The following is a 25,855-nucleotide window of genomic DNA, read 5'->3' on the forward strand; positions in this document are numbered from 1 at the left end:
TCCGATTTGAAAAATTCTTTCAATGTTAGATAGCCCATTTATCGAGGAAGGCTATAGGCTACTTTTTATTCGGGTTCGTGCAGAGGTTTCCACGGGATGCGGGTGAAACCGCTGGCAGCTAGTTCACTAATAAAATAAATAAGGTATTTTAGTATATTTTCAATATTTTTTTTGTTCAATGTAGAAAATATTATGTTATTAAATCAACAATAATGTGAATAGTATGTTAATAATGTTTCTGAATAAATTAAACCAGGCAGCCTCTGAACCATGTAAAGGGTATAATAGTATGGGTATCATCCCATCCGCAAACGTGTTCTAACCTTAACATAAAACAAATTGGGGCTAAGCCTTTGTATTATTATATTTGAATTTTATACTAATAAGGTTATCTATTTGTCTACGAATCTACAAAGATAGTTACTAATTAACAATAATAAATCACAACTAGGCTAAATTTTTGGGTCAAACTGGTAATATAATAATTGAATTTATAATTTATTCTTATCGATTGTAATTATTACCATATACACAGTGAGTTCCTTTGCATATTTATTACGATTTTACATTAAAACGGCTGAACCGATACCTAAAGAAATAAATCATTTATTTTGTTACGTTTACCAAGATTTTACATCTTTTTAATTTAAAAAAAAACAGCAATGTATGAGGTAGCGAAGTAAATATATGGGTATGGGAATATTATCTAGCCAAAGTTGGGAAAAATACGTGAGACGGTAATTTTTGGGAACTTGTATAAATCTGTTAGCTAGTTAAGCAAAGATGATAGATTTGTATGGGATCTATAATTTTTCTATATTAAAGAAAAGAACTGAAAATAAATATCTAAAACATTTATTGTTATCAACTTAAATAATTCTAAGATTTAAATTATTTAGAATATATTACGACCTTTATTACGGGTATTATATCAACTTTTAGAAAAAAATTAAAACAAAACAAAAAACACATGACTTCTTTATAATTCCATGTTGTTTTTTTATAGTTTATTAATTAACATAATTGTAATTATACATGATTGTAGGTAAGACCATCAAAAAAATCATATCCTTGAACTTAAACTAATGTGATGTCCTAAAACTGGTTTCAATACAATATCATATTCGGTAACAACATTATCTATATTCCCAGAAACGGAGAATCTCTGCAAAATGTGCGCAAGAGCGGTTTTCATAACGAACATGGTGTACAATTTACCTGAAAAAAAGAAAACCTGCTTTTAATTTACAATACCTACATTTTACAGGATCGGAAAGAAGAATTATTATCAGGACTAAAAAAATATTTTATAAAGATCTATCGACAATTCCAGAAAGCTTTGAAATCAGCCTTGCCCCAACACTTGAATATAAGTTACTTACAACTTCCGTAAGTTATAAAAATTACTATTAGCGACTTACGTTTCTAATTTTATCCTAGGTTCATTACATAAGCTACTCACGTGAGAAAAATTGTGTAAGACCAGCCTAAGGAACTAATCTAAAAAAAATGGCTTATTATATTCCTGGTGACTAATAACTTAAAAGTCGACAAATGTTGGCAACAAATAAAATAACTTGGCAGCGATTAAATATTTTCGCGACTATTATAATATGTAAGGTTCAAAATTAAGGGTGTTATAAAAACTTAAAACTAGCAGCTGCGTTTGGGTAGCAAATAAACTATACCAGTCAATTTAAATATTAGGTGAGGAGCTATTTATAATGACTTGGCGACTAATAATGTTAGTTGGGTGGCAAAGATAATATGTTACCAACTATTTCGTGCCGACTAAAAACCCAGTTTCAGGCTTCGCTTTGTGGATAGCTCTAAATATTAAAAGGAGTACAATAAAAAGGAATAAGAGTTAATTATTAATATTGTGTATCATAATTTCATGAAAACGGCGGAAGGTGCGGTGGTATTATCTCACTTGGCTGGCGCACTATGAAGACGGTAGAATTTAATTTGGATTCATTTTATTTAGCATGTTGCCATTTATAACCTTCAATTAAAAAAAACATTGTATTAAAAATTGAAGTTAGTGACGAAAACGAATCGCTGCAAAACCTTATCTGCCCTACCCCTAGAGTGCAATTCAAAACCGCGTAGGCGCGGAGGGGCGAGGCGGCAGCTTCGGCTTGCTGGCCGGCAGTGCCGGCCAGCCTCAGCCGCGGCGGCGAGCGTTAAAACTACCTGCGCCTCAGCTCGCATGGGACCGCCGGAGCCCCGCAGCGCCGGAGCCGTGACAGAAGTCATGCTTGCTGCATGTTGCATGCTTACTTCCATGCTATTCACCTATAATTTTGAAAATAACAGCCGCAAAATATTTTTTCTTCATGCCATTTTAGACTTTATTTAAAGCTATTATAAAGTCGCACAATATATTTATAATATGAGCTAGTTTATATTTATTCTTCATCCAAACAAATTTTAAATAGAACCTGATTTGTATTATTTATGAATGCCCATTTTCTATTTTATTGTCATCATTAAGTTTTCGCTTAGATATTAATTCAGTTGCCAAAAGAAAAACTTGATGCTAGTTTAAATTAAAACGGACCTCATAACTGATATATTAATATGCTACCTTTGACTTATTATGATACTCCTTTTTAGCTGCCAACCCATTATAAATGGTACCCACTCTATTATTTTTTAAAACCTATATTCGTTTTACTTAGTCGCCGCGTTAAATACATGCCAAAAAAAATAAAACATGACGTTGACTTACTATCGACGAGTTCAATAACTGACCTACGAGTACCTATCTATTAGCTCACTAACATAGATAAATTAGAAACACAAAAACATCAAACTCCTATCTCGAGTTAGCAAATTAACAGATACTTAGATAGGTTATTGACATCCACATTTCGAGATGGTAAGACTGCAGACAGGTTATCGTGAATACCATCCAATATTTTAATCGAATTGATACCGGCCGGATATCTGATCGTTGTAATGGACGCACTACCGTTCATATCGATACTGATTTATGAACCAGGTTAATATATTGGTCGACCAAAAGTTTGCGGAACCGGAATTACACCTTTTACGGCTGTTCCCAATATTCGATATTAGCCTCATAAAGGTACATTACTTGTATATTCCAATCTTTAGTAAGCAAACAACAGATATAATATTGAGATCGGCCGTAGTCGGTACAAATCATTTCGGAACACCTTTTCACTCACGGTCGTTTAAGCCCATGGTAAATTAACTGATAAACTACGTATAGCTACTTATATACCTACATATTTATAAATACAGATTGTAACAAACAGACCACGGCCAATAGGCATGCTTATCACACAAATGTCGGCTGAACCAGGAATCGAACCCGGGACCTCATGTTCGGCAGTTGCAGTTACTACAAAAGAATATGATGATCAATATATAGATGTACTTACCAATACAATGTCGTTTTCCAAAGCCGAAAGGAACAAAACTATTGGGATGGGTCGGCAGAGTTTCAGGGTCCAGCCATCGCTCCGGTCTAAACAGGTCTGCATCAGCTCCCCACAACTTGGTGTCACGGTGGATGCTATGCATAAGTATCATGCAAGTTGTTCCAGGTTGTAACGTGTAATTCTCTGAAAAGTAAAAAAACAATAAAAAAAGACCAATCAAGCAAGATGTACTATGAAGTCAAATTGAGATTAATAGTGGCAATCATGTACATGTAATTCTAGTTAACTATTAATGTAACTAATACGCCAGCTGGATTGAAGTCCATCTTGGATTTGTGATAAGATCAAGAATGAAGAAAGAAGCTGTTAATTACAGCATGTTATTAGAATGTAAGTGTTATAAAATTAAAATACACTTACTTAATTTGACGTGAGTATCAATTTTTCTGGCAATAAAAGGTACAACAGAATATAACCTCAATGACTCTTTGATTACCGCCTCCAAATACACTAGCTTTGGTAGATCATCTTTGCTAACATCAACGTCTCTATTTTTAAGGACTTCTTGCAATCTGTAAAGTTTCAAAAGACATATGTGAGCAAGAAGTAAATAAATAAATATTCATAAAATTACCAGGTCCAGTACAAAACCAAAGGAATTGTCATGTCTTTTGGCGACTATATCAAGTGGCTCATCGGCCAAAAAGCAGTTTTCCTCTGTAGGGTGGCTGAAGTCTTAATAATTAGAGGCTGGAACTATGCTTTTGATACCAATGAAACCCTCATCATCCTCATCCTTCTCCGAGCTCGTTTCCCAACTATGTTGGGGTCGGCTTCCAGCACAATCCCTAATTAAATCAAATATTAGTTAGAATATGTGTATCATTGGTTCAGTCATCAGTCACACCTTTTCACAACAATTAGTATTAGTTAGCACCAGCGGTATCACCCGCGTCTCTGTGGGAACTACTTCGCGCACTCGAATAAATAATCATATAGCCTTCCTTCCATTAATCGGCTATCCAACAGTGAGATGATTTTTGAAATCGGAGCAGTTCATATTCATATTCATATTTATTTGCATACCATAAAGTTATAAAGATGTTACAATAGGGTAATTAGGTACATATTAGTTGTTCCTGTCAAGCAACCAAACACTTCGGCTTTATTAGCATAGATGAACTTACTCATCAACCACTCTTTGCTGTACTTCAGGATGAGATCCAAGGAGTATCAATGTGTAAGTAAGGGCCGAAGACGTAGTGTCGTATGATGCTGCTACTATAGTATCCAAGTGTTCCCTGATCTCATCGTCAGTGAACGCGTCTTGTTCTTCAGCTAAATTCAGCAGATGATCTAACGCTGGTTTGAATTTACCTAAAAAAATACATTTTTCAGAATAGCAACCACAAATACAATAATGTGGAATTTCAGTACCAGGAAATGACAAAATTACTTTGGTTTGGCTCTACTTCAAATACCTATATTTTATGTCCTTAGATTCTATCCCCAAAAGTACATGCTTATTTGTCTCTTAGGGGATTGTTTTATTAATTTAAATCGGACAGAATGCATCATAAGTTAAGTATTTCTAAAACTAACTTCAAGGTTTTCACAATATCATCATTATCCTCCGAGCCTTTTTTCCCAACCATGTTGGGGTCGGCTTCCAGTCCAAGGTTTTCACAATAAACAGACAAAAAAAATCATACCTGAATTCGGGTCATACGTAATCTCCGGTTCTTCGATAACTTTCAATTCCGTTTTCCTTTTGTTTATTACCTAAATCAAAGAAAAACAAATGTTAATAATACATTAAGTTTTAGTTCCGAAATAATCTGGCGAAGGTATTGACGTCATAGATTGATGCTATATTGAGAATCTTGTTTTTGCCCATAAATAACCTACGTCATAATATGCACGTCACACCTACAGCAGGTCACAATGTCTTAACATTACAATATGGCGTCGGATTTATGACGTCACGAGCCTCTACATATTACATCACTTCAATTACGCAATAAGTTACAAAAAGATATTCTATAATGAGAAATACGTCAACTAAAACTTACATAATCCATAATTCCACGCAATGTTTTCAAGAGTTGATCTTCTTTTTGCTTCAAAGCACTCATGTTATAAAAACATGTCAAATGTAGCCATACTTTTTGAAATCTACTGCAGAATACTGCAAATAGTTCTTCGACTGTTTCCGCATATTCATTGTTTATGATAGTTTGGTCTTCAGCACTCAGTCCTAGTGAGGTCCCTGTAAAAGAAGAAAAATTGACTAGTGCACTCTTCTTCTCTCTCATTGCTCAATAGGATGGCAATCTGACACAATCGGAAAGAGATCAGGAGCAGGACCGACATTAACGTGCTCTTCGATGCAGGGGTTTCAATCACCAACTTCTTCCGTTCTGCATTGTGGTCACCTCGGTGATGATTTGATATAATTTTGCCCAGTAATGTAAGGTCACTTTTTGTGGTATATTTCCTATTGGATTTAAAGGAAGCCGTTATCGATGTTTTGTCTTCAAAGTCACATAATAAAAGAAACTGGTTGACCCTAATAATTAATTTTCCAACAAGTTGTTTTTGTGAATATTTTTTTCTCAACTAGGCTCATTACAATAAATAATTCATGTTGTTAATAATGTTTATTAACAACAAATCTATATGTTTTGTTTACATTAAACTAATTCTTTCACCTGGTTTCACCCGCATCTCAACTTATACTGTACATTGCAACTTGAAAAAAAAGAATCCTAAATCTGCTAATCCAGAATGTCAGCTACATCCATAAAATAGTCCATGTTTTAAGGTTATAGGATAGGTGGGATATAGGTTCTTATAGCCCTATACGGTAAGCTGTAGGTTCCTGAACGCTTCGTTAGTTCTAGTAACTCACGCTTGCCGTACGTCACATTGACCTACAAGAAGGCTCCTGACCTACCTTACTTAATTCATCTCCGCTGTCTTTCCCTACTCCGTGGATATAATACTTACGGCTTACAGTCGACAGTGTGAATTTGACAAAATGTGAGCGCACGTCAAATGGTTCTTCTCCCACTTTTGACGATAATTGGGAGACAAGACTTCGTGCTTGTATGTTTATTTCATGCAAGAATGTCGTCAATATTTGCTGACTGAACGCCGGGTTCAGCAGTTTACGGTGAACTTTCCAAAGAGAGGCTGAAACATTTAAAAAATAAGCTCACCTTTATGTTAAGATGATTTTCTATTCAATTTTAATAAGAAGGAGAAATGACTGAACGGAATATTTTATCAAAATGTACGCGGACTTTTAACAGCTGTACACAAATTGTGAGTTGAAAAATAAATACAGCAGTTTTCATGATTTTGTTGAAACTGTGAAAACATAAATCCAGTGTTGATTTAAATGTATAAAACGATGATTTTTGTGTTGAAGACAACTTAATAGAGGTAATTGGATGTCAATGAACGTTAAGTGAGCCTATTCCGTGCACTAAACGTTATTCAAGGTTGTCAAAATAACTATCTAATGTATTTACGAGAATTTATTTTTAAGTATCTTAAAAATACTTAGTACTCAGAAAAACAAGGAGCTAAATATAATTTGAATGTCAAAAAGTTATATACCACATTAGCTTATAATTGTCTACTCTAGATTAAAAAAAAATATATATTGTGGAAGAGCACAGCAAGAAGCTCAGATTTAAAACTCGCAAGAATGTTATCATCTCCCAAGCCTTTTTTCCAACTATGTTGGGGTCGGCTACCAGCCAGCCAGGATGCAGCTGAGTACCAGTGTTTTACAAGGAGTGACTGCCTATCTGACCTCCTCAACCCAGTTACCCGGGTAACCCAAAACCTCTTGGTAAGACTGGTGTCAGACTTACCGGCTTCCGACTACCCACGGCCAAAGTGGTTCAATCACTGCCGGGACCTACAATTAAACGTGCCTTCCGAAACATAGTCATTGATGGATAAGATATATTTAGAAAGTACATACAAACTTGAGAGGTTAGTTCTTTACCCACTAGGCCACTATGACTTCGCAAGAATTTGATTGTGGATACTTACCTTCCGATGTAATCAATCCATTTCCCATGAGCCTCTTGCTAAAGTTGTAGGCGTACGGTTTATCTAAACAGGTATTTGATACCACCAAGCAGTCATCCGGGTCACTTATCACTGGAAAGAAATAAACAACGTATAGATTTTGATTTATACTGACCTTTAGAATGTAAACGCAAAGATTGATTAAGAGAAAGACCTTAAAATTGTGTTTGTAACTTGCTCAAGTCCAATGACCGAGTCAAGGTTATGGAAAGCATCTTGAGAAAACCATCTCAAAGTCGCTAATCCGACTTAGCAACTGTGGTGATTAGTGCTCATTACATAACGATACACAAATACAATATTGAAGAGAAAATACAACAACAAAAAAATCTTTGTGAAAAATAGATCCAGAAAAGCGTTAAGTACGACAGACAGTTGCCTGACCCTGGTTTTTAACTGGACCTAAGAAAAGTTGCTGAACTGGTGGCAGATCTAGAGTAAGGCCACACGAGAAAGATAAAGAACTATCAAGAAGAAGAACGGCTATCCACTACTCACCATAATATGAATAAGAGCCGACTAGAAATGCCGCAACTCCGCCCATTTCGCGACATATTGCACCAGTTCTTTGTGATCGCTTCCATAGATCTGAAACGAAGAAAATAACATTCATTATTAATTTTCGTCATCATTGTATTTAGCCTTTTCCCTAGCACAGTTGACTTATTTAGTACCAGTTTTTTACATGAAACGACTGCCCATTCTGATCTCCTGATGAAAAATAATTAATGATTAAACGAACTTACCTTAAGTGAAGTTCTATCATAATTATATGAGGGTTTTGTACGAATATATTAGATCACATGTAGTACACACGTCGGTGTCGCCATTCGCACTGAATTTTTGAGAGACCCTCTCTCAATTTTTTTTTTTTTTTTTGTTCACTCTTTCCCGCTCTACTGTCTTGCTATCCTCATTTAGTTGAGAGTATGTTTCGTCCAATGTTGATATTTTCCTGGGGTAGAAATATGGGAGGGTGGGTTCTAATATATTCGTACAAAACCCTCATATAATTATGATAGAACTTCACTTAAGGTAAGTTCGTTTAATCATTAATTATACTTCGGGTTTTGTACTTCTATATTAGATCACATGTAGATGTTGAGAGTAAGTTGGGAAAATATCAACGGAATTAAAAGATGATAATGATAAATAATAGCTTTTATTGAATTATCAAGGTACAATCATTTTTCGTACTTAATTCTAATCATTTTAGCTTAATCATTTAACAGAACACCTCGGCCAAAAGAATCATCTTGTTTATCAATTTCGTTTACATTTCGATTATAGAATCTAGCAAAGGTTGAATAATTACTCCAACCTGCTGTTTTTCTTATAAGATCTAGGTTAACTCCAGTCTTATATGCCTTTGATGTGGATGCGTGTCTTGTACTGTGAGCACTGAAGGTAGTCACATCAATTCCACAAGTACCTAAAATCGACTTAATCCACCGACTTAACGTCTGTGAGGTAACTGATTTATGAGGCTTATTAATACTAATAAAAAGGTTTTTAGTTTTACGTAAGTCCTTGGTTAACTCAAGAAAGCAACATAGGGCACTAACAGGGCAGATTTCTGGTCTTTCGCGAAAAAAAGGTAATATAAGCTCGGGCTGAGCTGCGCCAGGACGGGATGTTTTAATTAGATCAGGAATTTTGATACTGACTTTGGTGGCAAATATTTCTATATTATCAATATTTATTTTTGAAAGTGTTTGCACTCTATGGGCAGTTGTTAGCGCCAGAAGGGTAGCAAATTTTTTGGATAGTTTATCTAAATTCTGCGATTCATTTGGATACAATGTAGCTAAAAAATTTAAAACTACAGATACGTCCCAGGTTGTATCATACTTGGGTAAAGGTGGACGGAGTCTAAAGATACCTTTGCAAAAACGTTTTATACAATCATTGTTACCCAAGTCCTGCCCAAGAATCAATGACAGTGCTGATCTATAACTATTTATGGTTGCATATTTTGCACCCGACTCGTATATCTGCGTAAGGAATTTTATAACCGTAGGGACGGAAGCTTCATAAATATCAAAATTATTTACTTTGCAGAATAAAAACCATTTTTTAAGACAAACATCATATTGTTTGAGTGAACTGCCTGCAAGTGAAGCTAACATAATCGGTACCGAGGCAGGAGGAACGTTTCTTCTTAACAATGACGAGCTGATAATCTCCCGGCAACCAGGGTAATTTTCTGGTGCACATCTCGATTGCTGGAATGAGAGATAATCAGGTCATTAGATGGTTGCAGAATTAAGGGGTCCGATATCAAGAGGCTCATGTAAAGAGGGTACCAAGGTTGTGTCCGCCATAAAGGCACTACCATAATACCCTCACCTTTGTCATCAATAATTTTCCGCAACGCTTTTAATATCATAGCGAATGGTGGAAAACAGTAGAAATAAAAGGATGACCACGATATTGTAAAGGCATCTATAACGCATGCGTCGGGATCTCTGTGCCAAGATACATATTTCAAACATTTTTTATTGATCCTACTGGCAAATAAATCTATGCTAGGGGCCCCAAATTTTCTGACAATCTTTTGAAACGCTTGGTCAGACAATTCCCATTCAATGTCTGGGTGTATACGCCGCGATTCTGCATCTGCAACGGCGTTATCAGTCGAACTTATGTAAGACGCGAATACAGTTATGTGACGTTTTTCACACCACTGCCACAATTCTCGTGTTACGCTCGTTAAGTGAGGAAACTGTACGCCTCCCATGCGATTAATGTACGAGATAGCCGTAGTGTTATCTATTCTTAGGAGAATTTGGCATTTGTGATAAGACTTAGCAAAAGTTTTAAGACCTAAAAAGGCAGCTAGGATTTCTAAGTAATTGATATGGCAAGAGCGTTCACTCTCCGTCCACATCCCGCTTGCCCGTTCCTCACCACAGGCAGCACCCCATCCCATAGTTGAGGCATCACTAAAAATTTCTAAACTGTATATGTTTTGTTTGATCTTGCATACAGGAGCCTGCATTGCGTGAACCCACCAATCGAGGTCTGGTATTACCGATGGTGGTATATTCATATACTTGTCATAGTTATCGTCATTAAGTAGGGTTAAGTATTTACAGCGTTCAAGTTCTTTCGTATAAAGCCAGCCGTATTCCACAGCTGGGCATGCAGAGGTAAGTAATCCTACTAAACTTGCAAAGTCCCTGACTTTACAGCGATTAATGTTGCGAAACATGCTAATCTTGGTTTTAATTTTAGTAATTTTTTCTTTAGGTAAGGTGACGTGAAAATTGTTTGAATCAATAATGTATCCTAAAAAGGTACAATTATTACTAGGAACCTGTTTACTTTTCTCAAGGTTAATTATAAATCCTAGAGCCTGGAGGAGACTTGTGGTATCAGATAAGTTCTCTAGGCATGATTCAAATGACTTTGAGATTAATAAAATGTCGTCTAAATAAATTGTTGACATATTTCCGCAAGATCGCAGTAAACTAACCACTGGTTTCATAATTTTTGTAAACACCCAGGGTGCTGTATTTAGTCCAAAAGGCAATACATTAAATTGGTACAGTTTGTTACAAAATTTAAAGCGAAGGTATTTTTTGTATTCGTTGTGGACGGGTATTAAAAAATATGCGTCTTTTAAGTCAATCGTGCTCATGAAACAATCCTTTGATAAGAGTTTCAGAGCTGTTCGAAGGTCTTCAAGTTTGAAGTGGCTTGTGTCTATAAATTTATTTAAAAGTTTTAAGTTTAAAATTAATCTCGATTTGCCATTAGGTTTAGGTACCAAAAATATAGACGATAAGAATTGACCCTCGCAGGGTTCACACACAGATACAGCCCCTATTGAAAGTAAATCATTAATAGCACTTTTGAATTGACTTCTTTCGGTTGGTGAGTATTTCTTGTCTCCGGTACAAGGAGATTGTGTTACACGTCGCGAAAATGGAATTTTATATCCTTCAAAAACCCATGATAAAATGTTATGATCTTGGGTTATAAGTGCCCACTGTCGACTAAAGTTCATTAACCGACCTGCGTACTTTACCGTGTCTAGCGGCGGCGACTGCGAGTTGACGCTGGATTCGACGACCGCTTTGAGGAGTTTTCTTGGCGATTCCTGACAGGCTCCTTTGTCCTCTGGCTCCCCCTCGGCCTGGCTTGATTTGGAGGAGGAGCTCGCCAGTTTAAATAATTCTTCACTGGTTTTTGAGACCTTTTGACAGGGTTTTTGTTGGTTGTCTGTGGCTTCATGTCAGCACTAGATTGAGAAATCGCCTTAGCTGTTTTTAAAGTATTGGACAACTCTTCGCTAAACAGCAGTTTGTCGATCTTGGTAGCTGCAAGTTGATCTTTGAGTTCCTTTTTTAGATTATTTAGAATAAAGTTTCTACGCGTTAAGGAATCTGCATGTTGAGCATCGCACAATAATTTAGACCCATCCATTAAGGTTTGAATGAGAGCAGTGTCTCTTATTGGTTGCGACATGAGCGTTGATATTGCTTCGCCTAGACAGGATGCCACTGAAGACAACTGTTTTTGTTTAAGTTCAATCGCTTTGTCTCTTTTGAAGACCGCCTCGGGTATGGCAGCCTTAATCTCTGGGTTAAGCGCAGGAGCGTCCACGAGGGTGCAATTACCAGGAAGCAAATATCTGTCGGTAAGTTCCTTGCGGGTTTCTTTACTGAGCCCCGATGTAGCTACGTGTTGTAACCGAATCGCAAGGTCTGGTTGTATATCTTTACCGTATAATCTCTGTTGAGACGGGTCAACCCCTAATATTTTAAGGAGATCCTCATCCAATTCCTGTTCAATGCTAGGCTCGGAAGGCAAACTACCTGCCTTACTCGTCGTGGGCAGTGTATCCACAGCGGCAGTCACTGTTGGTCGAGTTTCGACGTCCACGGTGGCGGCAGCGGCGCTGGTTGACGCCATGGGCACGCCCTCTTCAATTCCATATCTTGGCACGTCTATAGTGGACAAAAAATCCATATGAACATAGTTAATACGAATGGTGTGATGTTCATATTCGTCTAATAATAAGGTGGCAACCCCAAAAGTTACCCGCAATATTATTCATCAACGAATATTTTATGCCTATTATAATTTACTTGTGGGTACTAAGAGAAAAAACGTTCGTCTAACAATAAAGTGATAACCCCAAAGGATACCCGCATTATTGTTCTTCAACGAATGAGATATTACATGCTTAATCACATTTATTAAGCTCTATGGCATAGGATTGTTTTCGTTTAACAATAAAGTGATAGCCCCATAAGCTACCCGCAGTATTGTTCTTCAACGAAAAAATATTTTAAACGTGGAACCAACCTTCAATGCCTCTCTGGCAAGGAAATGTTTTCGTTTAACAATAAAGTGATAGCCCTATAAGCTACCCGCAGTATTGTTCTTCAACGAAAAATATTTTAAACTTGGAACCAACCTTCAATGCATAACGGCTCCTGTATCGGTGGTGGAGACAGGCGTGCGCGTGACCTTGATCGAGGTGACGCGGAACTGGCACTTGAACTCGAAGAGGAAGATGATGCGTCCGATCCTGACAACGATGATGAAAGGTTTCTTCGTCGATCCTTCTGCTGGTGCCGGGCGCGCATCAATTTACGGTTCAGTTTTTTGACCTTTCTTGCAATTTCTTCGTAATCATCGGTGTTCGAGCGCGTGCGCTTTCCCATTTTTACTCGAAATGTTCAAAAAACTTTTTAATGCGCGTCGAGGCAAGAGAACACGTGCGAGTTGGCGGAACACTGAAGCGGGGATAGCAAGACAGTAGAGCGGGAAAGAGTGAACAAAAAAAATTGAGAGAGGGTCTCTCAAAAATTCAGTGCGAATGGCGACACCGACGTGTGTACTACATGTGATCTAATATAGAAGTACAAAACCCGAAGTATAACTGTAAACCTTAAAGCGGAAGGGTGTTTTAATGTCCTTTTTATTTACAAGACAAAGTCAGTAATAAATTATATTATGATTTATCCCGGTACCATTTGGTAATACCGGTTGCCAGACTTTCTGACTTCTGACCCGTAACAACAACCAAAGATGATCAAATTACAGAACACACGATGTTCGCGAAAACGTGACTTCCGAAACGAACCTTCCGAACATTGATAGTCACCCATCCATGGACTGATCCCGCCAAGCGTTGCTTAACCTTGTGATTACTGCCCCTCGTCACCTCTAAATATCAGTTGATAGCAACTAAATTTCGACTAAGTATATGAAAGAAAAAAAGTGCTGGTTACATAACTTCTGAAATAATCTTTACGACAAATCATCTAGTAACCACGCGGATGTTTTAGTCTGACGATAAGTATTTGTATACATAAGTTATATCATTTTCTTTTTCTAGAAGATACGTATAATTTTCATACTTAAAAAACTCACTAGCCGCTTGTTGGGTACGACGTTCGTTCTCATGATTATAAGGAGACAACTGCAAAAACATTTGCGCAAACACAGGTGTGTTACTCACTATTCCTTCACTCACATAGCACGATGGGACAGTAATCTTACGCGACCGGAGAGAGATCAGGCGCAGGACCATTTTCATCCTATTCTCTAAGCTAAAACATTTTTTAACAAACACCTACGTATTTTCATCTCTGGGAACCTACCTACTAGCAAAATAATAATGTGCTTCAGTACATTAGCACATAATTGGACGTAGATAATACGCTATCATTTTTTTTATAACTATACTCATTACTTAGCTTCAAAACTTTGTTTTCCATAAAAAACACACTTACAATAATAAGTCTGTAGTAACAAGAATACTTTATCAGAGTTTTTATATAGGAATTCTGGGTACAGTAGAAACATACCTACTTAATATTTTTACACTGGGATTCCGAGTTTCTACAATTGGTTTGTTTAAATTGAAACGCACATTTCTGTCTGAGTTGATTTAGTTGTAGGTACCTACCGATTTTTTAAAAAACATTAATACAATTATTACGACAGTTAAGACAGACAGAACGAAAAATATCTTTACTTGACTTCATATTTTTAGACCATGTGATTATAATTACTAGCTCTTCCTCGCAGAGAGCACCCACCCACACGTCCCGAGGGAAATACTTCCCGTAACCAGAAAAATATAACATAATTATGTCACTCACAAATGACGCAAACTTCTTATCTTCAGCTCCAGAATTAAGAAGAAACGTTCACTCACATTTACGATCTCCAATAAGCTGATGAGAGTTTCCTATAAGCGGCAAGGATCCAGGTATCAAGGGGGGCGCACCATGCCGAGGTTTCAACCACGACCAAAGTATGAACACCACAACACATAGAAACACCGTGAACATTATGCGACTAGACAGGATCTAAGATAGTTTCTGTTTAAATATCGTAAAAATTCAAATACTTAGGTTGACATTTTCGAAAAAGCAGGTTTTGTGCTGAGAAAGAGGCATTTTTTTTCCTGTTACACAAGAATTTTTAATAGATATCTATAGATTTTTGAAGAATCTATAACACATCTTTCGAACTATTTTTCTATGTTAAATATTATAAAAGGCTTTTTTTGTTTGCACCGTAAAGTCTCCAAGACTTCTGAACCTATTCGAAATGATATTTTAATTGCTAACTATCCCTGGAAGTTACACTATCTCTAAGCACAGATTACTAAATAGTTATGCCCCGGGAGCCTTATGCTATATTTTATTTTATCCAGCTACGGGAAGGAGTTTCCACAGAAAGGGAAACAGCTAGTTATTAATAAAGAAATAATAATGGGTATCATAAATGTAAGCATTTACATAGGTATTTTTATTTCCATTTCTATTATTTTCTTTAAGAAACCACTAAAATGATTTGTTTCAAGTTGTTTGGTATTCAATGTAAAACATGTTTAAACGTTTATTAAAAACCTGTAGATAGGTATAATTTTCTCGCACGTGACTTTCAACGACGGTATTAATTAGACGACGAACATATCCTACTTTATGAATAGCAAATAAGTATGACAAGGTATATATAGGGTACATGGTACATTATACATATACTAGGTACATTATATGGAAAGGCAAACGAGATAATAATGTCGGGACACCTTTTCACACACGGTCGGTTAGCCCCATGGTAAGTTATTAATTAACTTGTGTTATGGGTGCTAACCACCTAACACAACTGATAAACTACATAGAGCTACATATATACATATTTATAAATACATATTGTAACACCCAGACCACGGCCAACAAGCATGCTCATCACACAAATGTCGACCGAACCGGGAATCGAACCCGGGACCTGTGCTTCGGCAGTCTGGCATGGTGACCATTGCGCCATCGAGGTCGTCAAATGATGAGATGATGCTGATTAATAAAGAAAACAGGATTGACCCCAATAAATAGGCAAGTAATAAAGTTTTAGATGTACGTACCTAATAGTCATGTTGTGTCATCGCTTTCTTTAATCTTGAGTAAACTTCAAATGTGACTTCGCCCACATACAGATCGAACTACTTCCCGCAGTACCTAGAGCAAAATATATATTTCTTACATACTCTCTACACATAAGTATAACTTCACCTCAATCGGTGCAGTAGTTATGAATTTATTTGCATAAAAAGAATCCAAGATGAACGCGTGACTAATGTAGATTGAATAGCATGGACTGTGGACAACATGCTATTAAGAAAGTTCAGAGTCATAGTGACTTAGCAATAATCACCATCTCATTCTCTTTTCTAATGAGAGGGTCTCGTGGTAAGTAATAGTCCCACGGCTCAATCAGTCATAAAGTTAAGGATGGGTGACCATCATATCATGACGAATTCCTCCGTGTTTTTTAAGAAACTTGAAATTGGTGGAACATCTTTGGCAGTCGTTACGGGTAGTCAGAAGCCAGAAAGTCTACAAACCAGTCTTCCCTAAAAGTTGCTCGGGGAAGAGTTGTGAGGACTAGAAGTTGTGGAGCCAAGCTAATTTATACTCATTCTACGGTTCATTAAAAACCGCTTGAAAGATAAAAGCCTTCCGTAATAGTGATTTTTTACGAGTATTAACAAAATAAGCATTTTTTTTTGCTTGTAACTGTTAAACCCTTCGTATAATATATTATTCGTAGGTCAAACCTGTTCCTTTTGTAATTTTTAATTATGATTTATGTAACCATTCAAAATTAACCAGTATTTACCTAAGTAAGTTCGAACAGAAATGTTGTTTAGGCAGAAGTTTGTTTCTTCGTAATGTGTTAGTCGTATTTGTAGTTGTAGTTGTAGTATTCAAGGGTGTACACCCTTGAATTTAACAAACATTGAAGAGGTACCTCTTTCGGTACATGGAAGCTTCTCACCCGCCTATTGGGGATCGAAAAGTAAGTAAACCTGTACTTTATTCATATGCCATTTAATTACTCTAGGTATGTTGTCAGTATATTCGGATACAGCTGAGTACCAATGTTTGACATGGATCTACTGCCTCCTCTACCCAGTTACCCGGGCAACTCGGTAACCCTTGGTAAGTCTGGCTGCCAGACTTTTGGACCACCCGTAACGACTGTCAAAGATGCTCAAATAAAAATCGGGCCACAACTTAACATGCCTACGAAAACAGGGAGGAATTCGTGTGATAAGATGAAGACTATGCCACGGCCTAACCGTAACAAGCCTTACAACTGATAGCCACAGTTTATTAAATAGTTACCGTTACTGCGTTTTGTGGCCACGAGCGTCTGTCGCAAGCCCTTGGCCGTGCGCTACATGTTTGCCTATCGGGAGTTTAATAGACTACCAATTGCTAGATCTGTATCTAAAACAGCATGAATATGCTGTAACGTAATTTATTGTTCCTGAACTTCTTTTCGCACTCGGATAGAATAATTATTGCCTACGTCAAGTGAAATAATTTTTCGATATTTTTTTAATTGACACACGATTAAAAATTCTACAATAATAAATTTAGCATTTCTTTTTAATAAAATATTAAAATATGTATTCACGGACTGGCCACAAATAGCGACCAATAGAAAAAGGTGGAAGGCTACGGGGAAGGCCTTTGCCCAGCAGTGGGACAGCATAGGCTAAATAAAAAAAAACAATGTTTTCACGTGTCTCTGATTATGCCTCGATGTTGTCTAAAGTCGAGAATTATCACTCATTAGCAACCTTACTCATTCACCTATGTTGACCTGACTTAGACGAAGCATTATACCAATTAACGATGACCACTCTATAACAATAATTGGCTATAAAATCGCTACTAATTGTTATGTAATTATTTAACTCATAATCTGGATGAGAGCCTTTTTTTACGATTTTGCTACGAGTTAATTTATAGGTACCTTCTGCGATTGACTTAAAGTCTCTTACGATGCTATGTAGAATAAAGTCACTTCCATTCTTTTTCGCGGCGGTGTAAGTTGGGCTTTAGGTACACACTCTCACCTTCATCATCGATTTGATTTTTTTTATTGTCAACGTCTATTGGAAAATATTTTACAGCAGGTTAACCTACCCGAATCTGTCCAATTTTAACAATCGAACATTAACCTTCCCATATTGTGATAAGATTGAAAATCAATTGAAAGCAGATTAAGGTATACTACCTTGTGATGTGTTGCCGTCTGTGCACGATATGCATAGATACACACTTGATACTACCTTTAAATACTTAAACCACACTTAAACTAAGTATATTTTAATTGTATCTCATTTAGTTATAGTAGAACATGGTTTAAATTAATTAAAGGCGATCATAAAAGTATCACGTGCAGACATAATTGTTCTCTGGTCATAATTGCTCCGTCGGTATTTTTATAATGTAAGTAGTCTATTCAAATTAATGTAACCTGAACTTGAACTATGACTCTGATTAATAATATAAAGCATTTAATGTAAATGAAAAGCTTAGATTTATGTATAATATCATGTGCCTTAGTTTCTCTCAATAAGTGCCTCATCCGACTACAGATTAACTGTCTATTTCAATAACTTATCCATCGATTGATTTGCTTTCTAGATAAGGTTTTGACACGATCTCCAAATGATCAACTAACTGTTTGACCGCAGTTCCACGCGTGTCCCGTGGGCATACGTATAAAATTAATATAACCTATGTTACTCTGGAATAGTGTAACCCAACAGTGCAACAATTTTTTAAATTCGGTTAAGTAGTCTAAAAAAAATGTTTCCTCTTTATTATATTACGTAGTATAGATAGTGTAGATGACAAACATATTTACAAATAGATACATAGGTTATTGATCCGACGGTAAATTGTCAACCAATAGTTGGTGGTATTTTGAAGTTAATCATGAATTCAATCAAACTTTTTAGACGATTTGTTACCGGCCGGATTCCTGACGATATTAATTGAGTACTATTTTATCTCCATTCTAAATTGACAACCCGATCTGGGCAGATCAAACTAGTTTTAGTGTGCGGTAGGTCTAAACACGCACCAACTAGACTTGTTGTGGAAAACACATTTGAAATTGATGATGGTCAAGAATTTTTGGACCTGTATTTTGTAAGCAAAGTCGTGGTGGCCTAGTGGGTAAAGGACCAACCTCAAGTATGAGGGCGCGGGGTCGATCCCAGGTCAGGCAAGTACCAATGCAACTTTTCTAAGTTTGTATGTACTTTCTAAGTATATCTTAGACACCATTGACTGTGTTTCGGATGGCACGTTAAACTGTAGGTCCCGGCTGTCAGTGAACACCCTTGGCAGTCGTTACGGGTAGTCAGAAGCCAGAAAGTCTGACACCAGTCTAACCAAGGGGTATCGGGTTGCCCGGGTTACTGGGTTGAGGAGGTCAGATAGGCAGTCGCTTCTTGTAAAGCACTGGTACTCAGCTGAATCCGGTTAGACTGGAAGCCGACCCCAACGTGATTGGGAAAAGGCTCGGAGGATGAGGATGATGATATTTTGTAATCACATTTAATCTATACTTTGACCCTCAAGGGTCCGTTCAGATAGACCGGCTCGGAAAGCATCGGCGCGCATTCTTAATGACAAAAGCAGTGCGCATGCGAAAATAAAGCTTATTTCAAATACTAAGTACTCAATTTTCAACGTGTTAAGAATTTGCTCTCCTCTCCGAGCTGGTCTGTCTGAACGGACCCTGAAACTAATGGCGACGAAATATATAGGCGATTATCACACTGCCCCGCATGATGCAGCGTAGTGCGTGGATGCGTTTTTTTTCCGTTGTATGGAAATATCTCCGTTTGTATGGAAAACACGCATAGTCCAACACACTGAAAATGCATCCACGCGCGTTCATGCGGATCACGCACATACATGCGGAGAAAAACGCACCCCCGCGCGTAGGTGCGGGGCGAAACGCAAGGTATGGCACACTGATCCCGCAGTGACGCGCGTGATTTTGAATGGGCGTGACGTGTATATTTGAAAATGGAAGCCGCCGTGCGTGAATTTACAAAACGCACCTACGCGCGTGAGTGCGTGAAAAACCCGCACGATGTTGCAGATCTGCACTCCCGCAGGAACGCGCGTAGGTGCGTCGACACGCAAGATGCAGCGTGATGCGGGGCAGTGTGAAGATCACCATATGCTTACAGTATTCTTCAATTAATATTCCCAATACACGGGAACAAGTTCCCCCTGAACGCGGGAAAACATAGTCATTGATATTACAATAGGCAAGCAACAAGGAACAATATCCGTAGAGACAATAAAAATATACAAATAACCATTAAACTATATTGGTTTAAAGAACGCATTCTATGCTAATTGTTAAGCCATAAAATTCACCACTATACTTGCAGTCATGGTGTTGGCAGTCCTGATCGTAGCTTGTTTTGTGGTGTTCGCTGTATGGAGACTGGTAAGGCCGAGGTCTCCATCACCTGCTGTGTACCCTGGGGCACTGCCGTTGTTAGGACACCTCTTCCAACTCGCTGGAGACAATTTCTGTAAGTAATTTTTATTGAGTTTATTTGATTGATTTCATAAGGCATTGAAATTGCATTCTTGGTATTCAAATGATAGTGTGCTCCTCTATTTATATAATTTTATTATGGGTTAATTGCCGGTAACGCAAAGGGCTGTACGAGATTAACAATTGTTAAATAGGTATATTGTGTTCATAACTTAACGTTAAACAAGTACTGACGAATTATTGCCTTTTTTGTAACTTCACCTACAAATTGAGTTGAAATGGTACAACACACAGTTGTCACAAACCATTGTCACTGTTATCGAACCGAATTCCCAAAAAGAAAGAGGTACCTGCTTCATTTGGTTATTTACATATTTTTATTTTTACCGCTAAAGTTTACTTTGACGAAAATCACAACCAAACCTACTATGGTGCAATCCGTCCTTAAAATATTGTATGAAGGGCCGTGAGAAGTCGTTATGTGACGACATAACAAAATAGGTGTAGAGTGAATATTATTCAAGTGCAAGGTTAAGCATGTCTTGTAATCTGTACTTGGCAATGCTATTGGCAATTGTCTTAGTTTAGCTCGGTAACCATTAACCATGTGATAGTATGAAGCCGAGATGCCATCATCAAAGATGTCTAGCAAAGAGTAAAGAAGTAAAAGTAAGAGAAATGCACGCAATCATTTCTGAAATTATTACAAAACTGCACGTGCATCCTTTGTGTGCAAACATATACATATATACTTTTAATGACAAGAACACACATGTGCTCGCGATCCATTTTGGTGGTTTCTCGAAGGTGTAAAAAATTAATATGGTTGATATTTATATATTCTTGACTATTTTTAGTAATGAATAAATTAATACCAATGATTTTCTTTCAGCATTTTGGGAGTTCACAAAAAATCTTAATAAATTTTGTTTAAAAAATGATGACATCTGTCAGATTCGGCTGGGACCACATCCATGTTACGGTAAGTTTTCTATATTTAAAAATGGTCAAAGCAAATTCAAAAAATCCGATCTAAGAATATTGAAAACTGGAGTTCTAGTTTCGATTCCTGGGTCAAACTGACATGTTTTATTATTGTTTAATTGATATAGTAACACGCTTGATAATAAAAAGCCCTTAGTGATAAGTCTTGCCTTCCTTACATTGTGTGCAGTTCTTATAATTCCCTGTCAATTATGTTCCTATAAATTGCAACAAGGACATGGCGGCAGACAATCTCGTAAAATACACTATTTATAATACTATTACCTACTTCAGAAAAAATAGCAATTGCCTATTAACTACTGTTTCTTTTCACTTCATCGGACCGCAATTATTATTTATTTACTATTGTAATCAAGTGTGTAATTATATTTGACTGCAGATAATTATGGTTATAATTGAATCCCATGCATTTTTTGCTAACTCCTTGTCAGAGAAATAGAGACAATTCATCAAATGTTTGTCAACGCTAGCTATTTTCAAACCAAGTTAACATGCCATTAATATAATTGTATGCAGTTGATTATCACAGTTTTACACGCAAGATCTGACTGTTTATGACATCCTCGGTAGACCCTCATTTACATACCAGGTTCTACCAGCGGTTTCACTCACGTCCCGAGGGAACTATTTTCTGCATCCGGACGATTGCCTTTCTCAGCTATTAAGCTCTTGGCAAAAATAATGTTTCAGTAGTTTCGGGGTGAATTACCGATATTAATGATATTAATATCGGTAATTTTATTTATTAATTAATGTTTATTTCATTTTTTATATACATTTCATTTTAATAATGATTATTTATTAATGATATTAATTTAATTTATATTTTCAGTACTATCAGATCCTGCCGAAAGCCTAATGATAGCAAACACATATCTGGAGAAACCATACCTCTATGATTTTGCCAAGGAAATGTTCAGCTGTGGGCTGGTCACAGCTACTGGTAAGGAGAAATTAAATACTTTCACTTATTTTTGAAGGTACTATCCAATGTCACGTCAAGGTACTTTATCGAAAAATCGTTTGACACTGTCAAAACAAAACTACCTCCTATATTAACAACCTTATTTTGCTTTTGACTGTCAAACTGCAATGGTTGATAGTACATTTTTTGTACCAAGCGTTTGTCCACGACGTGAAAAATCCGCTGGTGTGCATTTAAAAAGCGGTGTAAAGCAAATTGTAAGCATATTGAAAAAATAAACCCCACCTTAACGTATTAATAGTTTTCAATCGCTACCGCCGAAAAGTGTAATAAACATACCCATTTTCTGTGTCATTCGTAATATTTAGAAACTTGTTTTATTTTCAGTATCAACATGGAAACCACATCGAAAACTGCTAAATCCATCATTCAGTGTGGCAGTTCTAAACACATTTCTACCCGAGTTCAACTCACAGGCAAGAAATCTCTTGTCTGTACTTTCTCAAGAAGTAGGAAAACCAGCGTTTGATATACAATTGTACTTGGTTAATAGTCTGATGAAAACTGTATGCCGTAAGTATGGATAGCTTTGGATATAATATTCTTTATTTATGTTGCATCCTACTGAAAAATGGATGAGGCTCTGGCGTCCAAAATTTACAAGAGTATGGATCCTGCTGTCTTGTATGGATCAGAGTGCTGGCCCACAAAAGCGACGAATGAAAGACAATTGCATGCGGCAAAGATGAGAATGTTACGCGAATGAATAGAGTGAGGAATAAGTATATAAGAGGAAGTTTGAAAGGGGCGCCGGTATCAGAAAAACTGCGTGAAAACCGGCTGTCATGGTACGGGCATGTGATGCGGAGGAATGAGAGTCATGTTGAGAGGAAGGTGATGAGTATGAACGTGGACGGATATAGTGGAAGAGGAAGACCAAAAAAAATGATGGATGGATTATATTATTATTAGGCAAGTGTCATCATGGTACGTATGGCATAATTCCATATTTAAAAAAAAAACTTTATTTTTCAGGAACATCGCTCGGTCAAGAAAAAGAAAAACAGGACTTAATAGATAAGGACTATGCTTTTGCTACTAAAAGTATGTTCGCTCTATATGTAGAGAGATTACAAAAATTCTGGCTACATATACCTTTTATCTTTAATTTAAGTCCATTAAAAACAAAACATGACGAGCTAATGAACATCGCAAAAGATATCATGGTTAAAGTAAATATTTTTTTAATATATCTAAAAATCAAAACAAAAACGCACTTGATTCATAAAAAGTTTTTTGTATTGTTTTTTTTACTAGGCTCTTTTGAATTTCAGGTGATGAATTATAGGAAATTAAAATTGAAGGCCACTTATTTAGATGATATACAAGACTCCACAAAAGGTATAATGATATATTCCGTGGCTGTTAATAGATTCTCATTATTTAAAATCATTTCGTTACATGATAAAGTCTTAGCTAATCTAATTAATTATTAGTAAAAATAAATCTGGTGGCTACCATAATTTTGAATCCTAAACATCTTCAATACTTTTAAAAGTAAATCTTACTACACTATTGATTTATGCAATTTTTACAGACAAATTCAAGCCCCTAGTGGATCAACTGCTAGAACTAGGTGATAAACTAGATGGCTTCACCGATGATGAGATTAGAGCCCACTTAGACACGGTAGTGTCAGCTGCTTATGACACCACGTCCACTGTCATGACTTACACTTTGATGCTAGTGGGAACTTACCCGAAGATACAAGAACGAATATATGAAGAGTAAGTTGAAATCCTGCTCTGTATGAGTAGAGAAATGTCCCCTGCAGTGGGTGTCGTCGTCTCTGACCTTACGGAACATTTTGACAATAAATTGTCTTTTTTCAGGATAACATCAATTCTAGGCAACGAAGACAGGGATGTTACAAGGGATGATCTACCAGACTTTGTTTATTTAGAGGCAGTTGTGAAAGAAGCCTTGAGACTATACCCCCCAGTACCAACAGTAGCTAGAAATATTACATCTGATATTCAAATTAGTATGTATAATTGTTTTAAATTACGTTTTTTGGAAATCCATACATATGTATATTACAAAACTGAAGAGTCTGTTTGCTTGAACCTGCTCATCTCAGCAACAAATACACCAATTGCAGTGAAATATAGCACAATTATCGAAGGAAGCTTATGGCTACTTTTTATCAGGATATCCGAAGTAGTTCCAATAGGACGCGGGTGAATCTGCTGGTGGACGTTAGTTAGTTATTGTTAGTTAATTGATCAAAATTCCATGGATTTCCTTTTCTGATTGGATGAGATTATTCTTTCAAGAATATGAACAATTAAACAAATGTTGGTCTGCTTTTTTAGGGAATTACACATTATCAGCCGGGTCTAGCTGCCTCATACCAGTGTATGGGATCAACCGTCACCCCTCTTGGGGACCAGATGCCGACGAGTTCAACCCAGACAGATGGCTTCACCCTGACACCTTGCCTGACAAACCCAGTGCTTTTGCTAGCTTCAGCATTGGAAAAAGAAACTGTATAGGTAAATATGAGTAAATCATCAAATGAATCCTCCCGCTGTGGGTTAGCACCGTGAGGAAGTGTCAGACCGTTACTGACAAAAATCCATCATGTTCCTTCGTGGGCCTTTAATGTACCAGGGCCGCGATAACTCTTTCGCACTCTTCCGCAGCTCATGCGGCACTTAGATGTAGCAATTAAGTAATGCTATAAGTGTCCTTTGTAATCTGCTAAAATTGGTACAAATGTTATGTTGCATTGTAAATAATTAAAGTAACATGGCCATACTAGAAAGTAAATTCTTACTCATCTGCCTAGACTTTTCTCAATACATAAAACGACTTTTTCAGGACGCAAGTACGCGATGATGGTAATGAAAACGACTCTTGCGCATATATTCCGCCGGTACCGAGTAATCAGTGATATCAACAGTGTTCCCACAAGCTGTGATATTATGATCAAGCCAGCTAGTAGCCAACAAATTGCTATAGAAATAAGGACGTGACAATAAACTTATTAATTTTTTTGTACTTGTTCTATTTACACGAGTAACAAAAAAAAAAATTCACAAAAAAATTAGTCATACGAAATGAGTCGTGAGAATTAAAATAATTATGTGTAAAGATAAATCTTTTGATAACGGTTGTAGCACAAAAAACTAACAAAAAAACAAAAGAAAAACGTATTACTATTTGAGCTATTCCATGTTAGGTGATGCACACACTATACCGCGCATCGCCGGTAAGCGGTAAAGTCGGTCTCATGTTGCATTGGCCCTGCTCGAACATTTCACAGGCACGGTTAAACGATTTACTAAATTGTTAGCCATCGACGCAATCCACAATGACATGTGATAATCGCCTTTAATTTACACATAGTTTTTTATATAATTTCATGTCAGTAAACTCTTCATAGCCTAATTTAGATTTTAGCTGCTCATTTTTATTAAATTCGTTACCTCTTCGATGCCAGTTCGCCCGATCAGTCATCCGTCCGCCAGATCTGCATAATACT

General features: G+C 36.8%; 4 protein-coding genes across 4 annotated transcripts; 1 reads left to right on the forward strand and 3 right to left on the reverse strand.

The window, feature by feature from the left end:
• Positions 1 to 918: 918 nt before the first annotated feature.
• LOC110380833 (cytochrome P450 4C1-like) lies at positions 919 to 14,853 on the reverse strand. The gene is made up of 10 exons (XM_064040178.1): positions 14,701 to 14,853; positions 8,019 to 8,108; positions 7,482 to 7,592; positions 6,423 to 6,608; positions 5,486 to 5,682; positions 5,126 to 5,195; positions 4,601 to 4,790; positions 3,834 to 3,985; positions 3,414 to 3,596; positions 919 to 1,218 (listed from the first exon to the last, which is right to left on the reverse strand). Exons 1-10 carry the CDS (start codon positions 14,834 to 14,836, stop codon positions 1,064 to 1,066), a joined length of 1,470 nt encoding a protein of 489 aa, XP_063896248.1. The 5' UTR covers positions 14,837 to 14,853; the 3' UTR covers positions 919 to 1,063.
• LOC126053454 (uncharacterized) lies at positions 8,583 to 10,505 on the reverse strand. The gene has a single exon (XM_049845550.2). The coding sequence runs from the start codon at positions 9,647 to 9,649 to the stop codon at positions 8,738 to 8,740; it is 912 nt and encodes a 303-aa protein (XP_049701507.2). The 5' UTR covers positions 9,650 to 10,505; the 3' UTR covers positions 8,583 to 8,737.
• On the reverse strand, positions 11,450 to 13,315 carry LOC110375827 (uncharacterized). The gene is made up of 2 exons (XM_049850346.2): positions 12,949 to 13,315; positions 11,450 to 12,475 (listed from the first exon to the last, which is right to left on the reverse strand). Exons 1-2 carry the CDS (start codon positions 13,196 to 13,198, stop codon positions 11,559 to 11,561), a joined length of 1,167 nt encoding a protein of 388 aa, XP_049706303.2. The 5' UTR covers positions 13,199 to 13,315; the 3' UTR covers positions 11,450 to 11,558.
• A 5,414-nt stretch (positions 14,854 to 20,267) lies between the features above and the next one.
• LOC110380842 (cytochrome P450 4C1) lies at positions 20,268 to 25,365 on the forward strand. The gene is made up of 10 exons (XM_064040207.1): positions 20,268 to 20,412; positions 21,271 to 21,360; positions 22,216 to 22,326; positions 22,696 to 22,881; positions 23,344 to 23,540; positions 23,643 to 23,709; positions 23,906 to 24,095; positions 24,201 to 24,352; positions 24,684 to 24,863; positions 25,192 to 25,365. The coding sequence occupies exons 1-10, from the start codon at positions 20,268 to 20,270 to the stop codon at positions 25,344 to 25,346; spliced, it is 1,473 nt and encodes a 490-aa protein (XP_063896277.1). The 3' UTR covers positions 25,347 to 25,365.
• Positions 25,366 to 25,855: the final 490 nt, after the last annotated feature.

Source organism: Helicoverpa armigera, chromosome 21 (assembly GCF_030705265.1).
Source record: "Helicoverpa armigera isolate CAAS_96S chromosome 21, ASM3070526v1, whole genome shotgun sequence".
Taxonomy (NCBI): domain Eukaryota; kingdom Metazoa; phylum Arthropoda; class Insecta; order Lepidoptera; family Noctuidae; genus Helicoverpa; species Helicoverpa armigera.